This window comes from Microcaecilia unicolor, chromosome 1, assembly GCF_901765095.1.
Source record: "Microcaecilia unicolor chromosome 1, aMicUni1.1, whole genome shotgun sequence".
In the NCBI taxonomy this organism is placed as follows: domain Eukaryota; kingdom Metazoa; phylum Chordata; class Amphibia; order Gymnophiona; family Siphonopidae; genus Microcaecilia; species Microcaecilia unicolor.
In genome coordinates, this window is record NC_044031.1 from 205,111,235 (window position 1) to 205,133,757 (window position 22,523).

At 45.3% G+C, this 22,523-nt stretch overlaps 1 protein-coding gene and 1 long non-coding RNA gene across 2 annotated transcripts in view; one reads left to right on the top strand and one right to left on the bottom strand.

Moving 5' to 3' along the window:
- The first annotated feature begins 134 nt into the window (after positions 1-134).
- On the top strand, positions 135-19,587 carry LOC115470558. The gene is made up of 3 exons (XR_003942221.1): positions 135-451; positions 8,346-8,350; positions 19,577-19,587. It is a non-coding gene; the product is annotated as an uncharacterized LOC115470558 (long non-coding RNA).
- STK17A (serine/threonine kinase 17a) overlaps positions 631-22,523 on the bottom strand; it is a 67,524-nt gene continuing 45,631 nt past the window's right edge. Inside the window, exons 6-7 of the mRNA XM_030203810.1 lie at positions 6,356-6,535; positions 631-2,632 (exon numbers count right to left, since the gene is read on the bottom strand). Coding sequence (XP_030059670.1) covers positions 2,296-2,632; positions 6,356-6,535 — 517 coding nt within the window. The 3' untranslated portion in view covers positions 631-2,295. The remainder of the gene's footprint in view (positions 2,633-6,355; positions 6,536-22,523) is intronic.

Below are 22,523 nucleotides of genomic sequence, written 5' to 3' on the forward strand. Positions count from 1 at the left end.
CAATTACTGGAGAAAGAAATACTACCATACCTTTCCCCTCCAGTTACTAAGAACAAATTCTCTAAAATGATAGAAACTATTTGGCATATAGTTTAAATTTCTAGAAAAATAAAGTCACACACATGAAGTGAAAACAAAAATAACTTTATTATAAACCATTTCAGATTCCTATGTATAGATATGGCTTGAAGCCTTGCAAAAAAAATAATAAAAAATAAACAAAAACCATTAATAGAAATATTCTCCTCCCCAAGGAAAAAAAAACACATAGCATTTGCAATATGTTTATAACTTAAATTATTAAACTTCAGTACAACTTCATATATACTCATTATACAATACAAATCCAAATTAAGGTACAACAAAGATACAAAAAAAAAAAAAAAATGGAAGCATACTGGATCTGAAAGCAGCCAACTGAAATGAAACTGGCTTTGTAACAAAAATAATTGTACAAAATATGATACAGAAAAGAGAAATACTATCCAGCATCTGCCAGTGTCATTTACCACAATACTTAAAAATGACAACTGACAAGTACTGTTCATTCTTTTGGACTGAAGCAAGGATTCACCATTCTATTGCAACAAATAGATTGCTGTATATCTAGAGATGAAATGGCAAGTAAAGTTGGAAAAAACTGAATTGTTTTTATTTGTAGATTAAGGTTTACATACAGCAATACTGGGTATTCCTCTTCTAGATTCTGATAGATTTAAATTGCTCACCAATCCAATCCATGCTTAGTCTATTCATCTCATTGGTACTTACAAGCTATGATACTATGATGATAGAATATCATAGAATAACATCATCTATGAAACATCACAGTATGAGCTACAGTAACTGTTTCTGATATACACTGGGATGCTACATGCCATAATTAGATGTGGCTATGAGTAAATCCAATATTTTCCTAAATTTTCATCTCCCCTCCCTGGCCCCTTCCATTTTTAGGTAATTTGAAACCTTATCAGGACCTTTCCCAGCCCTAATAGCAAACAGAAGGTATGCATAAAGTACCTCCTAACATTTTCAAACTTCCAAATTTGCACATGAAATAACAAAAATCAGACTAAATACTTGTATTTTGGAAAATAGGATGCATCAAATGCAACCATGCAGGAGAACTACATTTTGTACGTAAAAAGATATTTCACAACTGCCTACACAAATTTTTGTTTTACTTTTTTTGCCACAGACTGTAGAAGGTAACTGGTAGTAAATTTATATTAAGGAAGGACATCCCACAAATCCTTTTGTCAGGTTACCAAACTGAAAACCTTTTCTTTTGAGAAAAGAAATTAACCTCTTATCAAAGTCAACTATTTCAATATTTTGAGTTTAACAGTCTTGCAGACCTTATATCAGAAATTACTTTCAGGGAAAGTCCAGAAGAAAACAACTCGTGATGTGTTGATTTAGAAAATGTGACAAATAAGCAATCAAATATTCAAATATAACAGAGTACGGTTTTAAAAACACTTTCACCCCTCTGTTTACAAAGCCTTGCTAGCGGTTGCTGCGCAGCAATGCCAACATAGCCCATTCAGACTGAATGGGCTGTGATGGAATTAGCGCACCAGCAGCCACTAGCAAGGCTTTGTAAACAGGGGGATTTTAGTGCTTCAACTTGAAATCTATGTAAATGTTTAAATCAGGTAAATATAGCAAAATATGCTTAGTAGAAGAACTAAGCATCAACTACTTGAAAATACAGATTCTTAGCAATTATTGCACAAAGTTCTGCTTATTAAGGGCCTTGCTTACTAAGCCGCACTGTAGGATCTGCTAAAAGACATCCATAGGAATATATGGGTGTGTCTAGCATTAGTGCAGGCTAAAAGGTTAGCGCGCCTACAGCATGGCTTAGTAAACAGGGCCCTAAATTTAGTTACATGAATTCAAAGGACTTTTCCATCTTTTATTTTGTGTTTCAATGAACAATTATAGCACAACTAAATATAACTGATGTCCTGCTTCACAAAGTTCTTTATCAACACGTGGCTCTTTCAGCATATATGGTTTTTGAGGACATAAACATGCTCTATGGATTAAACCGTGCCACATAAGGAAAAGTTAGATGAATAAAAAACAAAAATTCCCCCCCCCCCCCCCCCCCAAATGTTCTTATACTCCTAGAAATATTCTTAGAAACTTGGCACAATTAACCAATGCTACAGTTTTCTTCAGTTAACTTTTTTTTTTTTACACTTACCTGGAAAATGGCTTCTTACCAGCAGTTTATTTGGACAGATGCCAATACAGAAACTGCAAAGTCCCACAGCAAAGTGCTTAGTAGATAAATTCTCCTGCTATTTCTTGCAGCAAAGGTTCCTCAAACTTAAAACGTTTGGAAACTGACTTTGGCTCAGTTTGTTTTTCATTTTCTGACTGCCTGCACTGTCCCAGTGTATATGAAGCCATTACTATTAACTCCTCTGTCACAGTTTCTCCCTCTAAGTCAGATTTGTCATGATCATCAACATCAGCACAGATTCCACTGGAAGAATCCTCCTCTTCAGCGACTATGGCTGGCATCTTTACTGTACTCTGAAGACATGACAGATTTAGAATGTCACCTTGTGACAACCAGGAGTGGTGTAAAGCATCCTCTGCTGTTGTTCGCAATCTATGGAAGAAATAATATTACAAATATAATGAAATTTGTCATAAGAAGAGCACAAAATTGAAGACATGCCAAGAATCAGCATGTTTTTTCTGAGTTTAGATCCTGTGTTTGTACTGATAGATCAAAGTGAGCTGTATTCAAGTACCACAGATGTCCTCCCTATCAAGGCAACAGTAAATAGAATGAATATACACTATTTTACTGCAGGATTCACTGGAAGTTCTATGGGTTAATGAATCCCACAGTAAATTGTTATTTTCTTTGCTGTGGGAGCAGCAACAAATCGATTACAATGCAATGAGGTGGGGGGGGGGGGGGGGGGGGCAAGGGCAGACATTCACAGTTTAAAAAAAATGGTACCTCCATGTGTAGGGTCTTGGTAAAATTTAAAAAAAAAAAAGTGCCTTTCAGTGTTTCTGAAGAATTGGGGTGCAGGAGGTTAGGGAGTGGGTCTTAGGAGGGGGGACATTTCTTTTTAAAAGGATCAGAGGAAAAGAGGCAACTTTCACTGCACCAAACTCTTTTTTCAATAGCAAGATGAAAAACCTAAGGGCCACGTTTACTAAGGCGCATTAGTGTTTTTAATGCGCTCACTAACCGTGTACACGCCTATAGGGATATTGTAGGCACATACACTTAACGCGTGTACATGGTTAATGCATGTTAAAGATGCTAACGCACCTATAACATGGTTTAGTAAGCAGGGCCCTGAATGGTGTTAACTTTCTATGAATAATGCATGCTTCATAAAAGTTCCTGTGTCTACCTTCACTGGAGAGTGAAATTACTTGTGTGAAGTCATAAAGAAGCATCAGTGGGATTTCAGCCTAGAGCTCTCTGGCTCAGCCTAATGCTCTTAACCTCATAAGTCTACTCCTCCATATAAATCCATTTCTAAATATTTATCAAGATAAAATTCACTGCTATAACCTATATGGGGAACTGAGTTAAACAAGTAATAGTCCAGTCTTGTCTTGGTTTGAGTGGTTTATATCAAGTGAAAGAGCAGCATTAATTACTAAATATTTCAGTATAAATATGAGGAAGATCCATGTTTACCTGTTAAAAACTAGTAAGATGCAGTTGCCATATTTTGTACACATATGGTTACAAATGAGTTCTTGGTCAAAACGTTTCATTTACTTAACATTTGCACTTATATACACAAATTTAACTTGAACTATTCTTAAATAAATTTTGGACAACATTTTACTAAAATGTGATAAGGTTTTGCAGTTACTGCCCGTTAATTGCCAAAATTAACATGTGGAAACTGCAAAATCTGTTAACTCTTGATGGGGAATTCCCAGCACATTCCAATACAATTAAGACATGTACCACAGAACACAATACAATGAACTGTGTAAAGTGCAGCCCCTTGTCCATTCTGCATCCTGCAACATGTTAATCATTAGCAAAGCGCTGATAAGGAAGGCAAAGAAAGACTTTGCAAGAAGACTGCAGTTGGAGGCAAAAACACAGTAAAAACTTTTTTAGGTACATTAAAAGCATGAACCCAGGAAATAAGCTGGACTGGATGACCAAGGGGTAAAGGGGGCACTCAGAGAAGACAAGGCCATCACGGAAAGATTAAATGAATTCTTTCCTTTGGTCTTCACCGAGGAAGATGTGGGAGAGATACCGGTTGTCCAAAAAATTTACTTTTTCTGGGGAGTTGTCAAATTTCAATTTGATTGTAGGATGGTATGTAATGAAAAAAACCATGCTCTTATTTTTTAATTCATAGAATTTTCAATATTCACATCACTTAAAGAGTGACTAAAGAAAACAGGAAAAATAGATTGAATTCATTGTGTTTATTCTGTTTGTCCATAGAGGCACATATAGAACAAAGGTTGGGGGGGGGGGGGGCATGAAGGGTAAGAAAGCCAACAGCAATCTTGCAGTCAGCTTGTATGGCATTCAGGGCTCATTTTACAAAGGTGTGCTAGTGTCTTTAGCACGCTCTAAAATTATAATGCGCTAACCGTGTAGTTGCCCATCAACATGGTTACCACATGCTAATTTTTAGTGTGCACTAAAACACTAAACACACCTTTGTAAAAGATCCCCTCAAGTTAGCTAAAACCCTCTGGGTTGTTCTTCCCAATCCAACACTATTAAACAATTACAGGGAAACCAACAGAAAATTTGCTCCCAGGGCAAGAACCCTTTGCTTAAGTACCAAAAATCTGATCCTGTAAATGATCGAATCATCATCACAGGTTTAATGTAGCCCCTAGTTTGGGAAGTATTTCCCATTTGGGGAGTTTAGTGCAGAGGCTAGACCTGAACAATTACGTTTTTGAGTTTGCATATACTTACTATTGACGCCAACCAGCTCTAAAAGCACTATGCAGAATATTTTTCTAGTTTTGCATGTGTGTTGAAGTCACAGTACATCCTATATCATCTAAAGAACTGCAGGCCTCTCTAGCCTCAGCTAAGGTCAGTGTTCATAATGCCTCAAATTTGAGAGACTGGGCATAAAGAGGATTCATGGGAGAATAGCAAGGCAGAAAACTGCTTTTATCCAAGAGTAACATCAATGCTAACCTCACATGTGGTAATACACCTGATGATCTCCAAGCCTTTTGGGATAATGCTCTATGAACATACAAGTCCAAAGTGGAACACAATGGACAACACAGGTCCTCATTATGTCCGACGTAAAGCAAATACAGTATTCCCCAGCAAGATCATCATATTAACACAGTAGTGGTAGTGTAATGGTGTGGGGATGCTTTGCTGCCTCAGGACCTGAAAAACCTGTCATTATTGAAAAAGCCATAAATTCAGCACTGTACCAGAACATTCTTAAGAAGAATGTCCAGTCATCCATCACTGGGCTGAAGTTGAAGAGTAGTTAGGTAGTACAGCATAACAGTGACCCCAACATACAAAAGCAAGTCTATATTTGAATGGTAGTGAAAGAAAATGTAAAAAGTTTTGGGTTACCAAATCAAAAGTCTTTACTTGATCCCAATAGAGATGCTATGGCAGGACCTGAAACTTGCAGTTCCAGAAATTTACAAATGTATCTTAACTAAAGTAGTTATGCAAAGAGTGGGTTAAGGTTCTTCAACAGCAATGTTTAAAAGACATATCAAATTATAGGCAGCATTTAGTTGCAATTATTGCTGCTAAAAGGTGTTGCAACCAGTTGAGTTTAGTGGTAGTTTTTCTCGTGGGCGATATGGGTGTTGGATAACTTTGTTCCTTGAATAAATTATGTAATAATTAAATTTAAAAACTGTTGTGTTCACTCAGGTACCTGTTGTCTAATAATTGTTTTTTAAAGATCAGAAACCATTAAGTGTGCAATAGGGGAAATCAGGAGGGGATAAATATTTTTTCACTCACTGTATGTCAGAAGGTATCCTCTTTCATGGATACTTCCTCTTTAACTGAAATGGCAACTTTTCATAAATTATGCAGTTCCACCATTTAGTAGGTAGTATGTTCTCTCTCCTGTTTCTTTGTTTTTGTGTCACTACTACAAGGTCTGCCAAAGTGGCAGCACTAGGGCAGAAGACACGAGCCCAGAGCTTACCTCAGCAGTTATGGGTCAGAGGACCAAGTCAAAACTCCAAGGTCAGAAAACACCATAAAACTTGCAGCATCACCATACTATAAAGGAGGCTCAGATTATAAACCAATCAAAAATTACATACTAAATGTAAAAGTTACAGAACAAATTAGTAACCATTTAAGAATACTTACTCTGGTTCCTTCACTAGAAGTGTTTTGATGAAGTCAACTGCAGAGTATGATATTGTATCAAAGTCTTCCTCACAGTAACTTACATTTAACTGGGAGATATTTAAGAATGTTTGTTGTTTGTCATCTCCTAAGAAAGGTGATGTGCCCGTAAGCATGACATAAGCCAGTACCCCTATACTCCTAAATAAAAGATAAACATTAATATAATTATGATTAGCTTAATTGTTTAATTCTTTACCAATATATACAATTCAACACATGGTACACCATTGCTCATTTTACATACCCTACAAACAAAAAAACAAAATTACCTGCTCAAGTTGCTGGCACACATGTGACCTATACACAAATCAAATATAGTGCAAAACAGCACAAATAAAAGACAAAAAGAGAAAAATAACAGGCAGTATAGCCTCAAAGCTAAACGCCCCTGCCAAGAAGAAATCATAAGAGGGACTACAGGAGGTACTACCACAGGCAAACTCACTGTCACTAAAAAAAAAAACACAGTTCAGATGGAGAAAAACCCAAACGGCATTAAAAAAAAAAAACCTCCACTTTAAGAATGTGAACTGTTACAGTATGTCAAATAAGGTCACTGCAAGCCAGTGTGTATGCAAAACAAAATAATACTGGGAGGAGTGGTCTGAAAGTGAAGGTACTTACCTTTAGTAGGTATTCTCAGAGGGCAGCAGGCCATATATTCTCACAGATGAGTAGTGCAGGTCCCTAGCTACAAGGCTCATCAAAAACCACCACCAACAGTGAATTGGACCTCATAATGGTGATGGCAAAAAAAGTAGTTAGCCTGAAATTATACACACAATCTGAGTGCAGCCTGGAACAGAACAAAATAGGCCTAGGATTGTCTGTAGGGCCTAGTCTGCTCCAAGTAAAAGGCCAATGCTCACTTGCAGTCCAAGGTGTGCAGTGCGCTTTCACCAGGATAGGCATGAGGTCTGAGGAAGAATGTTGGCAAGATAATCGATTGGTTCAGATGGAATTCCGACACCTTAGATAGGAACTTAGGGTGCATGCGGAGGACTACTCTGTTATGATGGAACTTCATAAAAGGTAAATCCTCCACCAAGGCCTGAAGCTCAGTGACCCTGCAAGCTGAAGTAATGGCCACCAAAAATGTGACCTTCCGGGTCAAGTTTTCCAGATAACAGAAATAAAAGTAGTGCAAAAGGAGTGTTCATCAGATGAGCGAGAATGATGTTGAGGTACCATGACACAGGTGGTCTGACAGGGAGCTTTGTAACAGCAAACCTCTCATGAACCCAACAACTAGAGGCTGTCCATAGATGAGTTTACCTTCTACAAGTAATAAGCACTAATTAGACTGAGGTGAACACTTAAGGAGCTGGTCTTGAGTACAGCCTCAAAGAGGTGCAGAAGTTATTCAAGCAGGGTCTGTGTAGGGCAGGAAAAGGCTCTCACCAGATGGCAAACCACCTCCATTTGAAAAAGAGTAACATCACTTAGTGGAAGCTTTCCAGGAAGTCAACAAGACCTTGGAGATACCTTCAGGAAGATGCAAGGAAGCAAATTCTAAGCTTTTCAACAACCAGGCTTTGAGGGCCAGATTTTGGGATGCAGAAGAGATCCCTCGTTCGCCGTGATGAGGGTCGGAAAACACTGCCATCTCCATGGTTCTTTTGAGGAAAACTCGAGATGGAACCAGATCTGCCAAGGCCAGTCAGGAGCGATCAAGATCATGGTCTGAGTTTCAGCAAAGTCTTCCCCACAAGAGGAATGGGAGGATACACATACAGAAGTCCTGTTTACAAATGAAAGAGGAAGGCATCCAGTGCTAGTCTGTTGTGGGACTGGAGCAAAACTGTGAGACTTGCAGGCTCATTTTCAAAAGAGAGGGACGTCCATCTTTCGACATAAATCGGAACATGGACGTTCATCTCCCAGAGACGTCCAAATCGGTATAATCGAAACCCGAATCTGGACGTCTCCAACTGAAGTCCGTCGCAAGGCATAGTGAAGGCGAGACTTGGGCGTACCTAACACTTGGACATCTTTGACCCATAATCGAAAAAAGCAAGGACGTCCATGACGAACACTTGGATGTTTTCACCCGGACATTTTTTTTTTTTTTACAAATAAGGCACAAAAAGGTGCCCAAAATTACCAGGATGACCACCGGAGGGAAGGAGGGAATCGGGGATGACCTCCCCTTACTCCTCCAGTGGTCACTAACTCCCTCCCAACCTCAAAAAACATCTTTAAAAATATTTCGTGCCAGCCTCAGATGTCACACTCGGGTCCATGACAGCGCATGAAGGTCCCAGGAACAGTTTTAGTGGGTACTGCAGTGCACTTCAGACAGGCGGACCCAGGCCCATACCACCCCTCCTACCTGTTACATTTGTAGAGGAAACAGCGAGCTCTCCAAAACCCATCAAAAACCCACTGTACCTACATATAGATGCCCCCCTTCACCCTTAAGGGCTACAGTAATGATGTACAGTAGTGGGTAAGGGAGCTATGTTCCTGGGAGCATTTTAATCCACTGCAGTGCCCCCTAAGGTGCACGGTTGGTGTCCTGGCATGTCGGGGGGGGGGGGGGGCAGTGCACTGGCTCCTCCCACGTCCAAATGGCTTGAATTTGGACGTTTTTGACCTGGATGTCTTTGGTTTCGAAAATCACCGACAGTCAAAGATGTCCAAATTAGAGAGCTGCACGGCTTCCGAACCCGCGGGATTCCCGCGGGGACGGAGGCAGTTCCTGCGGGGTTCCCGCGGGGATGGAAGCAGTTCTGCGGGGTTCCCGCGGGGACGGAGGCAGTTCCTGCGGGGTTCCCGCGGGGATGGAACCAGTTCTGTGGGCTTCTCGTGGAAGTGTAAGCTGCACCTGCACCAGCCTCTCATCTACCGAATACCAATTTATTTGAGTGCTGTCTCTTCCTCCTCTTCTTCCTTGCTTTAACAGCATAAATGTGGAAAGTCTTCCATTAAGGAGGTGGTAGAGTCACAAATGATGACGGAATTCAAAAAGGCGTGGGTTGAACACAGAGGATCTCTAATTAGAAAATGGAAGTTATATAAAGCTAACCTTAAATGGCTGCATGCGTGTGGATATGTCAAGTGACACTTAGATGGCGACTCTGGCTGTGATGAACTAGAGCTGATACCTGGCAGACTTGTATGGTCTGTGTCTCATACATGGCAATCTGGTGTAGGATGGGCTGGAAAGGGCTTAGACAGCAACTTCAGTGGCTGGAACATAAGGACAATGCTGGACAGACTTTTACGGTCTGTGTCCCACAAATGAGAACATGAATAGGCTGGAGTGGGCTTCGATGGCAACTCCAGCAGTTGGAACATAAGGATGGGGCCAGATAGATTCCTGTGGTCTTTGTTCCAGAAACACGAAAGAAAGACCATAATCAAGTATATAATATCACACTCGTTGATTTAATGATGAATTGATCATGAGTGTGACTATTGGGCAGAGTGGATGGACCGTTCAGGTCTATTTGCTGTCACTTACTATGTTACTGTTAATCCTCTTTGCTCCCAGGCTGGTGCACAGACCTCAGCTCTGACACAGGCACGAGAATCAGATGTCACCTGACCTACTGGCGCGTGCATGTGGCGTGAATGGACTCATCCTCAGCACACACTGCCAGTGAATCAGAGACAAATCTTACATGTGCGCACCAGAGTGTTCCAAGTTCCAACTTCTATTCCTTCCTTGCCTACAGTGCTGTGGCTCAAATCCAGAAAGGGAGCTGACTGGAACTTTCTTTTATGTACTATTAAATTCTTACGGGGATGGGTGGGGATGGGTTAAATTCTTACGGGGACGGGTGGGGACGGGTTGGAATGGTTTTAATTTTTGCGGGGATGGGTGGGGACGGGTAAGATTCCAGCAGGAACGGGCGGGGATGGGTAGGATTTCTGTCCCCATGCAACTCTCTAGTCCAAATCCAAGGATGTCCAAATTTAAGGATGTCCTTGGATTTGGATGTCTTTGAAGGTATTTTCAAAATGAAAGATGGACGTCCATCGAAAAAACGGTTTTCCCCGCCTCCGGATTTGGACATTTTACAAAGACGCCCAAATCGCAACTTGGACGTTTCTTTCGAAAATGCTCCTCCATGTGATTGGACCGAGTGGCACAGAGATCCACTGAGGGGGTGCCCCACACTTAGAAGATCTCACGGGCAATGCCCATGCTGAAGGACCACTCGTGCAGTTGAATGACTGCTCAGTCTGTCAATATACTGTTGAATTTGCCCACCAGGTAAGTGGCCTTGAGGAGCATCCTGTGCTGTTGTGCCCAATGCCAAATCTGGACACCCTCGACACAGATGGTGTGATCTGATGCCCCCCTTCTTGTTCGTGTAGTACATGGCAAAGTACAATTTGGTTGTTCAGCCGATACCTGAAAGCCTTGAGAGCGTTCTGGATCGCCTGGAGCTCCATAAGATAGATTTGGAGATCTGTTTCCTGGGCAATCCAAGCATCTTCAGCGAGTGTGAAGCCCATCTAAATGAGCTCTCTATCCTAGATGGATGCATCCGCTGTCAGCACCTTCATGGCCCATGGAATTTGGAATGGGAGTCCCAGACTCAAACTGGATTGAATTATCCACCTGAGAAGGGACTGAACCAGCTCTGACAAAACTCAGATGACATTTTCTAGGTTCCTCACCTGAAACCACTGGGGCGTTCTCATGTGAAGATGTGCCATAGGTGTCACATGAACAGTAGAAGCCACGTGGCCCAACAACGTCAACATCTGCTGGGTTGTGACCAGCAAAGCTACTCGAACTCGAGTGGTAAGGGTGACAAGAGTTTGCTCATGCCACAGGGAGAAAAGCTTGAGCCAGCTGAGTGACCAGCAGGCCTAGAATTCCAACCACAGGACAGGGAGCAGATGGAACTTAGGTTAGTTTAAAACCAAACCAGTTGCTCTAAACACCCAAATAGTCCTCCACATGGACTCCTGAGCACCATCCTTCGACGTGCTCTTCACCAGCCAGTTGTTGAGAATGAGAGTCCATGTGTACACTTGAATGTGAAGCAACACTGCAACTACTTCAAGACACTCGGTGAAAACCCTGGAAGTCAATGCGAGGCCAAAGGCAACACGCGATTCTGAAAGTGATATGTCCCCAGACAAAACCAAAAATACTTCCAGCTCACATGAAGTACTGGGGTATCAGTATAAGCATCCTTCAAGTCCAGAGAGCATAGCCAATCATTTTCCTGAAGCATGGAAAGCAGGGTGCCCTGGGAAACCATCTTGAACTTTTCTTTGACCAGGAATTTGTTCAGGCCCCTTAGGTCTAGGATGGAATGCATCCCCCCCCCCCCCTGTTTTCTTTTGCACAAGAAGTACCAGCGTACCTTTCGTGTATACTCTAGTGGATCCTCCTCTAATTCTATCCCACTGTCAGTTGGTTTACCTCAGGGATCTGTCCTGGGACCTCTTCTTTTCTCCATCTATACTTCTTCCCTTGGTACTCTGATCTCATCCCATGGTTTTCAGTATCATAGAAATGATAAGTAGTAGTAGTAAGTACCTGGAATAGAATCCTTTCCCTTCTTCCCCTGGTGGAATGGGTTGAACCATACAGGTCTTAAGAAGGGTAGAGAGCTCCTCCTCTGCAAGTACCTGCTTGTGATGAGAGCTGAAGTGATGTGCTCTTGGTGGGCAATCTGGTGATCTCTGTAGCCAATGCAGGGTGTAACCAAGACAGACAGACTAGTGGGTTCTTCCACTGGTCAGAGGTTACAAGGGGCCACTTTTTTGGGTAAAATTTCAGCCTCCCCCGACCAGCAAGTCATCCAGGACAGTCACTTTTACAACGGCTATGCTCTGCTGGAGCCAGTCAAAAGCTCGCCCCTAATTTCACTGGGGAGCTGTCTTGGCCTTAGGTGCACACTGTTGACAAGAACAAGTACACTGGGGCTCAGCCTACTGAGGCTGGCAAGAAGAAGTGTACCTACGCTTCTGCAAGTAATAAGTACTCCTCTTCAGCTTGCCAAAAAACCTCCCAGAGGAGGAGGCAGGTGCAGAAAGTGCCTAGCGGGAGAGAGAACAATGGTATGTGTGTTTTTTGATGAGGTCAGCGTTCAGCCCTCTTGTCTCCTCAGGGTCAGGTCAGTCGCTAGGTCCATTGCCAATTGGTCCCGGGGGGGGGGGGGGGGGGGGGTGAATAGTGGCTGGTGTCAAGACAGGTGGAAACCCACTCGATGCATGGTCACTTCCAATGTGCAAGGGTCTCGTAGCCATATGGACTGATGCACCCAATGCTGATTAGGATACAGAAGTTGAGGATTTGGACCTGGCTCCAAAAGTCTTCTCAGCCTCTCTGGCCAAGTGTGTTTTCTTTATATGAAGACAGAGAATACTGTAGACACCAAGAATGGGTGTCCCTGTAAGGGACGGTCCTGCAGCGTTTGAAACCACTAGGAACCTTCGATAACATGAAAAGAAAAACAGCCGTGGCCAAATCAAATGACTGAATGGTAAAAAAAAAAAAAAAAAAGGGGAGAGCACCAGAAAAAGAAAACCCGACCGAAGCTCAGGCCTAAATGTGGTCAAATAGAAAAAGGCAAAACTAATCTAAAAAATATACGGGAAGGAATAAAATAAAGAAACCTCGAAAGAGGTATTAAAAAAAAAAAAAAACGCACAAAGAGACCAACAGGCTTCTCACAGGGTTGTCCAAATCGGTATAATTGAAAACCGATTATGGACGTCCCCAAATGCTTTTCGTCGCAGGGATGACCAAAGTTCAAGGGGGCGTGTCGGAGGCATAGCGAAGGCGGGACTTGGGCGTGCATAACACTAGGACATCCTCGACCCATAATTGAAAGAAACAAGGACGTCCCAGACGAATACTTAGATGACTTTACCTGGTCGTGTTTTTCTTACGACCAAGGCACAAAAAGGTGCCCGAAATGACCAGATGACCACCGGAGAGAATTGGGGAGGACCCTCCCTTACTCCCCCAGTGGTCACTAACCCCCTCCCACCCTCAAAAAACATCTTTAAAAATATTGATTGCCAGCCTCAGATGTCATACTCAGGTCAATCACAGCAGTATGCAGGTCCCTGGAGCAGTTTTAGTGGGTGCAGTGCACTTCAGGCAGGCAGACCCAGCCCCATCCTTCCCCCCACCTGTTACGTTTGTGGAGGAAACAACGAGCCCTCCAAAACCCACCACACCCACATCTAGGTGTCCCCCTTCACCCGCAAGTGCTATGATATTGGTGTACAGTTGTGGGTAGTGGGTTTTGGGGGCTCAGCACACACGGTAAGGGAGCTATGTACTTGGGAGCAATTTAAGAAGTCCACTGCAGTGCCCCTTAGGGTGCCCGGTTGGTGTCCTGGCATGTCAGGGGGACCAGTGCACTACAAATGCTGGCTCCTCCCACGACCAAATGGCTTGCATTTGATCGTTTCCGAGATGGACGTCCTTGGTTTCCATTACTGCCAAAAATCAGAAACGACCAAGTCTAGGGACGATCAAATTTAAGGATTTGGACGTCCCTAACTGTATTAACGAAACAAAAGATGGACATCCATCAAGTTTTGAAAATATGGGTTTCCCCACCCCTGGATTGGGACGTTCTGCGAGGACGTCCCTTTCGATTATGCCCATCCAAATGTCCAAACCAGCTGTGATGAATGGCTAACTAAAGCATCCTCTCACCACAGAAACAAGGTCTGCTGATTCCATGCTCTTGCGGCAAGCAGGCAGGAAGAGAGGCACTCACTCGTGCGGTGGAGTGTCTCTCATACTATTTTTAAGCTTGTTACAAGCTCTGGACTGGCAGTGTGGACCCGTGTTACCCATCTTTGAGAATTATAGGCCTGATTGTCTTTGGAGAAACTTCTGTGCCCCCGACGCAGTTTCAGTGAAACGAGGGGCACTTTGTTGGGTATTTCATCTAGTACTGGCTGGACTGACTGACTGCATGCATGCATTTGAAGACTTCACAGTTAAGTTTGATGTTTTGCATACCATGTGTTTATTTCAGACCACGCCTCCCAGTACTGTTGGTTTTTGCATACACAGTGGCTTGTGTTTTGTTTTTTTTTTTCGAAATACTGCGATTGTTCACATTTCTTAAAGTGGAGGGTTTTAATGTCATTTTTATGGCTTTTTAATGACACAGTGAGTTTGCCTGTGATAGTACCTGCTATAGTCCCTGTTGGGATTTCTTCTTGAAGGGGTGTTTAGCATTGCAGTTATACTTCCTGTCCTCCGTTTTTGCTGGTTTTTTGCACTATATTTGAGTTTGTGTATAGGTCATGTGTATGCCAGCAAGTTAAGCAGGGAATTTTGGTTTTGTTTGTAGGGTAATTTGCCCTGCTTCCTCTGTGGATTGTGTCCTTTTACATACCACTGTATTCAATAAGCTATTACACTTTACTTTTAGAAAGCACTGTTGTCCACTTTTAAACAGACATTTTCTTTAAGGATTAATCAGGCACAAGTAGGTTCACAGCATTGCCCTTCACTGGGACAAACAGCTCTTAAAGAACTTAGTGTAAAGTTTTGAGCACATGCAGCAGGCTGTCAGCTAGCTCAATACTCAAAAAGCCATACAGATCTCGGAAATGCCAGAGAGTGAGGCATATTTTCAAAGCACTTAGCCTTCCAAAGTTCCATAGGCTTCTCTGGAACTTTGGAAGGCTAAGTGCTTTGACAATATGCCTCAGTGTGTACTTCAGTCCTGTGGCCTAAAGAAAATACCTACAATAGGTGAACAGCAATACTTTTTCCATCTACAAGGACCAGCACATAAGTGGGTTGACTCCCAAGCTCAAGAAGAATCATTTCTATGTACTATTACTCAGAAGCCCACAAATCACAAGATGAGTGAGAGCTGCAGTCACAGACTGGCTAGCACAGCTTCAGATATACTTTTATTGTGGACTGATCCATGAAGTAACAATATACAATGTATAAAGTAAGGGACCAGATAGCTGCTTTATAAACAATACCCAGTCAAGCAGACATCAGAAAAGTTACAGCAGCTGATTTATGAATTCAGTGATGACAAAGCAGAAGTATTTGCTGTAGAACATTTCAACTATACCGATGATATAGACTTTGAAGTTTTCCTTCTAGCAACAATGAACAAGATGTTTATGGCATTAATACTTCATATTGTCTCAAACATTATCTTTTAGTATTTTATGCAAACCATTTGGGTGTGTTTTTTGTTGGATCTGTAGAATGCCTCCTTATAAGCTTTTTATTTGCATATCACTAAAGTACCTTTTGGAGACTTTACTAAATGTTTCTTGTAACAAAAATTATTTTATGCAAATCATTTGGGAGAGTTTAAGAGATGTTGAATGTCTTGTCCACAGTGACCTTGAAATGTAAAGACGAGTATAACTCACACCAGGCATTTCAGGATGTAAAAACATGTACAACCCGTGGGTTATATTCACAAAAATATGGTAGTTCTCTGAAATCATTCCAGGTTTTTAGTGAAAGTGATATCATCTTTCCACCTTAACATACAAGAAAGTCCATAACACTGCCTGTAAAAGGGCTCACGTACTACCTCAAAAGAACTGCATCCATTAGTCTACAAAGTTGTGTCGTTTCACCCCAGACCCAACAGAATTAGCATTTTGCAAAAAAAAACTTTAATTTGGCTGGTGTCATGTACATTGTTCTGTGAAGAACATCAGCTTAACAGATCTCTAATGTGAAATCTTGTCATTCCTCCTCATCAGTAGAGTCATACGTTGCCTCAAATGTGGTTTCACTGCCTGCCACGCAGTCCAGCAGCAGACTTCTGCATAAATAGCATGTTTCAGTTTCCCTGAAGGAGTAAATGAGCGTGTGCTCTCATGCATCCATTTATCTTACTCATTCCTTGCGACACATTTAAACGCATGGTTAACAGCTATGTCTAGAGGCTGTAGCTGCACATTAGTCCACCAGGGATTATTGCTATATGGGCTCCAGCAGAATTCAATGTTTTCTTAACCGATTCCAGCTTGTGGGCTGTCATGGAGTCAATAAGAGCAGTCTTTCATAATATTCTCATTCATTCACCCTCTTTTGTTGCACTTAACAGACTTTAGGAATTGTTCACATGGCATAGTTATGCATTTGAAGGTAACTAGCGGTTTTAACTTCTATCTGCAGTACATGATAACATAACAGTGAACTTGTCCACAAACAGTTGTTACAGTCACCATCTCTGTTCTTGTACTTTGAACATCAAAACTCATTGGAACCTCATCCATGTTGATCATGTCCCCTGGTTCCAGGTTATTTTTCTTATGTTCTTTTTACACGAAATTAAAAAAATTTACCCATTTTCTCTTCCCAGTCATCTGGTAGCTTTTGACCCACTGTAGTTCTAGTTCAAATACACAAGTCATTCCTACACAAACTATATGCCCAGTTCACTCCACTATTAAAAAAAATATATAAAAAAAAATCAGGGGCTCTTCATATTGATGGCTAATGCTTTAGTCTTCTATTTGATGCTAATGGTGAAAATAACCCTGCAGCTTATTCATTGTGAACATACTCACTGTTCACATTTGCCTCCAGATTTGATCACTTGGCAGATTTACTATATAATGCCTGTTTCCTAGGGTGGATGTCTTTGTTTTTCCCTCAGCTTTGCGTCACTCATGGATAGTGTTCTCAAACAGAAAACATACCCCCAAGCTTTCCATGTTGTCACATAATCGTCTGAAGTTGAATCCCGAAAAGACCAAATTTTTATGGCTAGGCCCACTTGATTAAACTGTACTCTCTCAGCACTTCTCCACTGGTACTTAACACCTTCTCTTTTGAATCATGTTCAAAGATTCTGGGACAGCCTCCTATTGTTTTCTAATGTAAAGACTTTTAGTCAAAAAATGTTTTTACATATTAAAAGAGTTAAGAGTGATTTGCAAATATTTTGAGTTTGAAAAATTTAGACTGCTGGTTCAAGCGCTGATACAATCCAGACTCGATTATTGTAAAGGGTATGATACATACCTGTAGCAGTTGTTCTCCGAGGACAGCAGGCTGATTGTTCTCACGACTGGGTTGACGTCCGCGGCAGCCCCCACCAACCGGAAGAAGCTTCGCGGGACGGTCGGCACGCAGGCCACGCCCACCGCGCATGCGCGGCCGCCTTCCCGCCCGTGCGCGACCGCTCCCGCCAGTTGAATGACAAGCAATAAAATATGAAACACACAACTCCAAAGGGGAGGAGGGAGGGTAGGTGAGAACAATCAGCCTGCTGTCCTCGGAGAACAACTGCTACAGGTATGTATCATACCCTTTCTCCGAGGACAAGCAGGCTGCTTGTTCTCACGACTGGGGTATCCCTAGCTCTCAGGCTCACTCAAAACAATAACCCAGGTCAATTGAACCTCGCAACGGCGAGGGTACAACAGAAATTGACCTACGAAGAACAACTAACTGAGAGTGCAGCCTGACCAGAATAAATTCGGGTCCTGGAGGGTGGAGTTGGATTTACACCCCAAACAGATTCTGCAGCACCGACTGCCCGAACCGACTGTCGCGTCGGGTATCCTGCTGGAGGCAGTAATGAGATGTGAATGTGTGGACAGATGACCACGTCGCAGCCTTGCAGATCTCTTCAATAGTGGCTGACTTCAAGTGGGCCACCGACGCTGCCATGGCTCTGACACTATGAGCCGTGACATGACCCTCAAGAGTCAGCCCAGCCTGGGCGTAAGTGAAGGAAATGCAATCTGCTAGCCAATTGGAGATGGTGCGTTTCCCGACAGCGACCCCTAGCCTGTTAGGGTCGAAAGAAATAAACAATTGGGTGGACTGTCTGTTGGGCTGTGTCCGCTCCAAGTAGAAGGCCAATGCTCTCTTGCAGTCCAATGTGTGCAACTGACGTTCAGCAGGGCGGGTATGCGGCCTGGGGAAGAATGTTGGCAAGACAATTGACTGGTTAAGATGGAACTCCGACACCACCTTCGGCAGGAACTTTGGGTGAGTGCGGAGCACTACTCTGTTGTGATGAAATTTAGTATATGGAGCATGAGCTACTAGGGCTTGAAGCTCACTGACCCTACGAGCTGAAGTAACTGCCACCAAGAAAATGACCTTCCAGGTCAAGTACTTCAGATGGCAGGTATTCAGTGGCTCAAAAGGAGGTTTCATCAGCTGGGTGAGGACGACGTTGAGATCCCATGACACAGTAGGAGGCTTGATAGGGGGCTTTGACAAAAGCAAGCCTCTCATGAATCGAACGACTAAAGGCTCTCCAGAGATGGCTTTACCTTCCACACGATAATGGTAAGCACTAATCGCACTAAGGTGATTCCTTACTGAGTTGGTCTTGAGGCCAGACTCTGATAAGTGCAGAAGGTATTCAAGCAGGTTCTGTGCAGGGCAAGAACGAGGTTCTAGGGCCCTGCTCTCACACCAAACGACAAACCTCCTCCACTTGAAAAAGTAACTCTTTTTAGTGGAATCCTTCCTAGAGGCAAGCAAGACCCGGGAGACACCCTCAGACAGACCCAACGCAGCGAAGTCTACGCCCTCAACATCCAGGCCGTGAGAGCCAGGGATTGAAGGTTGGGGTGCAGCAACGCTCCGTCGTTCTGCGAAATGAGAGTCGGAAAACACTCCAATCTCCACGGTTCTTCGGAGGACAACTCCAGAAGAAGAGGGAACCAGATCTGACGGGGCCAAAAGGGCGCTATCAGAATCATGGTGCCGCGGTCTTGCTTGAGCTTCAGTAAGGTCTTCCCCACCAAAGGTATGGGAGGATAAGCATACAGGAGGCCGGTCCCCCAATGAAGGAGAAAGGCATCTGACGCTAGCCTGCCGTGTGTCTGAAGTCTGGAACAGAACAGAGGCAGCTTGTGGTTGGTCTGAGAGGCGAAAAGATCCACCGAGGGGGTGCCCCACTCTCGGAAGATCTTGCGTACCACTCTGGAATGGAGCGACCACTCGTGCGGTTGCATGACTCTGCTCAGTCTGTCGGCCAGACTGTTGTTTACACCTGCCAGGTACGTGGCTTGGAGAAGCATGCCGAACCGACACGCCCAACGCCACATACCGACGGCTTCCTGACACAGGGGGCGAGATCCGGTGCCCCCCTGCTTGTTGACGTAATACATTGCAACCTGATTGTCTGTCCGAATTTGGATAATTTGGCCGGACAGCCGATCTCTGAAAGCCTTCAGTGCGTTCCAGATCGCTCGGAGCTCCAGGAGGTTGATCTGCAGATCCTTTTCCTGGAGGGACCACAGACCCTGGGTGTGAAGCCCATCGACATGGGCTCCCCACCCCAGGCGAGATGCATCCGTCGTCAGCACTTTCGTGGGCTGCGGAATTTGGAATGGACGTCCCAGGGTCAAATTGGTCCGCATGGTCCACCAGAGCAGTGAAGTGCGGCAACTGGTGGAGAGGCGGATGACATCCTCTAGATTCCCGGTGGCTTGGAACCACTGGGAAGCTAGGGTCCATTGAGCAGATCTCATGTGAAGACGAGCCATGGGAGTCACATGAACTGTGGAGGCCATATGACCCAGAAGTCTCAACATCTGCCGAGCTGTGATCTGCTGAGACGCTCTGGTCTGCGAAGCCAGGGCCAAGAGATTGGTGGCCCTCGCTTCGGGAAGGTAGGCCTGAGCCGTCTGGGAATTCAGCAGCGCTCCTATGAATTCCAGAGACTGAGTTGGCTGGAGATGGGACTTTGGGTAATTTATCACAAACCCCAGCAGCTCCAGAAGTTGAATAGTGCACTGCATGGACCAGAGGGCTCCGGCCTCCGAGGTGTTCTTGACCAGCCAATCGTCGAGATATGGGAACACGTGCACTCCCAGCTTGCGTAGGTAGGCCGCTACCACCACGAGGCACTTTGTAAACACTCGTGGGGCAGAGGCGAGCCCAAAGGGCAGCACACAATACTGAAAGTGCCGTGCGCCCAGGCGGAATCTGAGATACTGTCTGTGAGCTGGCAGTATCGGGATGTGAGTGTATGCGTCCTTTAAATCCAGGGAACATAGCCAATCGTTTTTCTGAATCATTGGCAGAAGGGTGCCCAAGGAAAGCATCCTGAACTTTTCTTTGACCAGGAATTTGTTCAGGCCTCTCAGGTCTAGGATGGGACGCATCCCCCCTGTTTTCTTTTCCACAAGGAAGTACCTGGAATAGAATCCCTGCCCTTCCTGCCCGGGTGGTACGGGCTCGACCGCATTGGCGCTGAGAAGGGCGGAGAGTTCCTCTGCAAGTACCTGCTTGTGATGGGAGCTGAAAGACTGAGCTCCCGGAGGACAATTTGGAGGCAGGGAGGCCAAATTCAGGGCGTATCCATACCGCACTATTTGGAGAACCCACTGGTCGGAGGTTATGAGAGGCCACCTTTGGTGAAAGAATTTTAACCTCCCTCCGACCGGCAGGTCGTCCGGTACGGACACTTGTAGGGCGGCTATGTTCCCATGGATCCAGTCAAAAGCCCGTCCCCGGCTTTTGCTGTGGAGGCGCAGGGGGCTGCTTAGGCGCACGCTGTTGACGGGAACGAGCGCGCTGGGGCTGTCCCTGTGCCTGACGAGGCCTTCGGGCCGGCTGGTTGTACCTACGCTTCGCAAAAGAATAGGGTGCAGCCTGCCGAGCCCGGGAAAAACGCCCGCCCGCGGGGGCGGGTGCTGAAGGCGCCCGGTGGGAGAGCTTGTCGAGAGCGGTTTCCCGCTGATGCAGTTGGTCAACCATCTGCTCGACCTTCTCGCCAAAAATATTATCCCCCCGGCAAGGGACGTCAGCCAGTCTCTGCTGGGTGCGGTTGTCCAGGTCAGAGGCACGCAGCCATGAGAGCCTGCGCATCACTATACCTTGGGCCGCAGCACGAGATGCCACGTCACAGGTGTCAAAAATCCCCCTGGACAGGAACTTTCTGCACGCCTTCAGCTGCCTGACCACCTCCTGATAAGGCCTGGACTGCTCCGGCGGGAGCTTATCGACCAGGTCCGCCAGCTGTTGCACATTGGTCCGCATGTGGATGCTCATATAGAGCAGGTAAGATTGGATGCGGGTCACGAGCATGGAGGATTGGTAGGCCTTCCTCCCAAATGAGTCCAGAGTGCGAGACTCCCGCCCCGGGGGCGCCGAGGCGGTATCCCTCGAACTCCGTGCCCTCTTGAGAGCAGAATCCACGACCGCTGAGTCATGGGGCAACTGGGGCCGCATGAGCTCTGGATCAGAGTGGATCCTGTACTGGGACTCTGCTTTCTTGGGAATGGTGGGGTTAGTTAGTGGTCGCACCCAGTTCCGAAGCAGCGTCTCCTTCAGGACATTGTGCAGCGGTACCGTGGAGGACTCTCTAGGTGGTGATGGATAGTCGAGGACCTCGAGCATCTCGGCCCTCGGCTCTTCCACAGAGACCACGGGAAAGGGAATGCTTATAGACATATCCCGCACAAAGGAGGCAAAGGAGAGACTCTCAGGAGGTGAGAGCTTCCTCTCCGGTGACGGCGTGGGGTCCGAGGGAAGGCCCGTAGACTCCTCTGAGGAGAAATATCTCGGGTCCTCCTCTTCCCCCCACGAGTCCTCATCCTCGGTATCGGACATTAGCTCATGTAGCTGAGTCCGGTACCGGGCCCGGCTCGACGTCGAGGCACCAAGGTCTCGGTGTCGTCGAGCGGTGGACTCCCGCGCCGGCGGGGACGGAGCTCCCTCCATCGACGTCGACGGGGACTCCACCTGCGTGGCGGTCGAGACCGGCACCGCAAGCGGCGGCGGTGTCGACAGCCCCGGCGCCGGGCTAGAGCTCGCCGGCGCCACAGTCATCGGCGCCGGGGGCGCAAGCACCCCCGACGCCGGCACAGCCTGGCGCATCAGCCCTTCCAGGATCCCCGGAAGGATGGCTCTGAGGCACTCGTCCAGGCCCGCTGCCGGGAGAGGCGGTGGGGCCGGTAAGGGTGTCGGTGCCAGAAGCTGCTGGGGGCCAGGAGACGGCACCGAGGTGCCGGAACCCCGACGCGTCGGTACCTCCACCACCGACGGAGATCTCTCCTCTCTGCGATGACGCTTCGGCGTCGACTCCTCTTCAGGGTGCACCGAGGGCTGCCGGTGACGGCGCTTCTTATCTTTTTTCCGGTGCACGTCACCGGCGCCGGAGGGCATGGAGGAGGAGGAGGAGGTCGATCCCCCTCGGTCTCGAGGTACCGGGTCCGA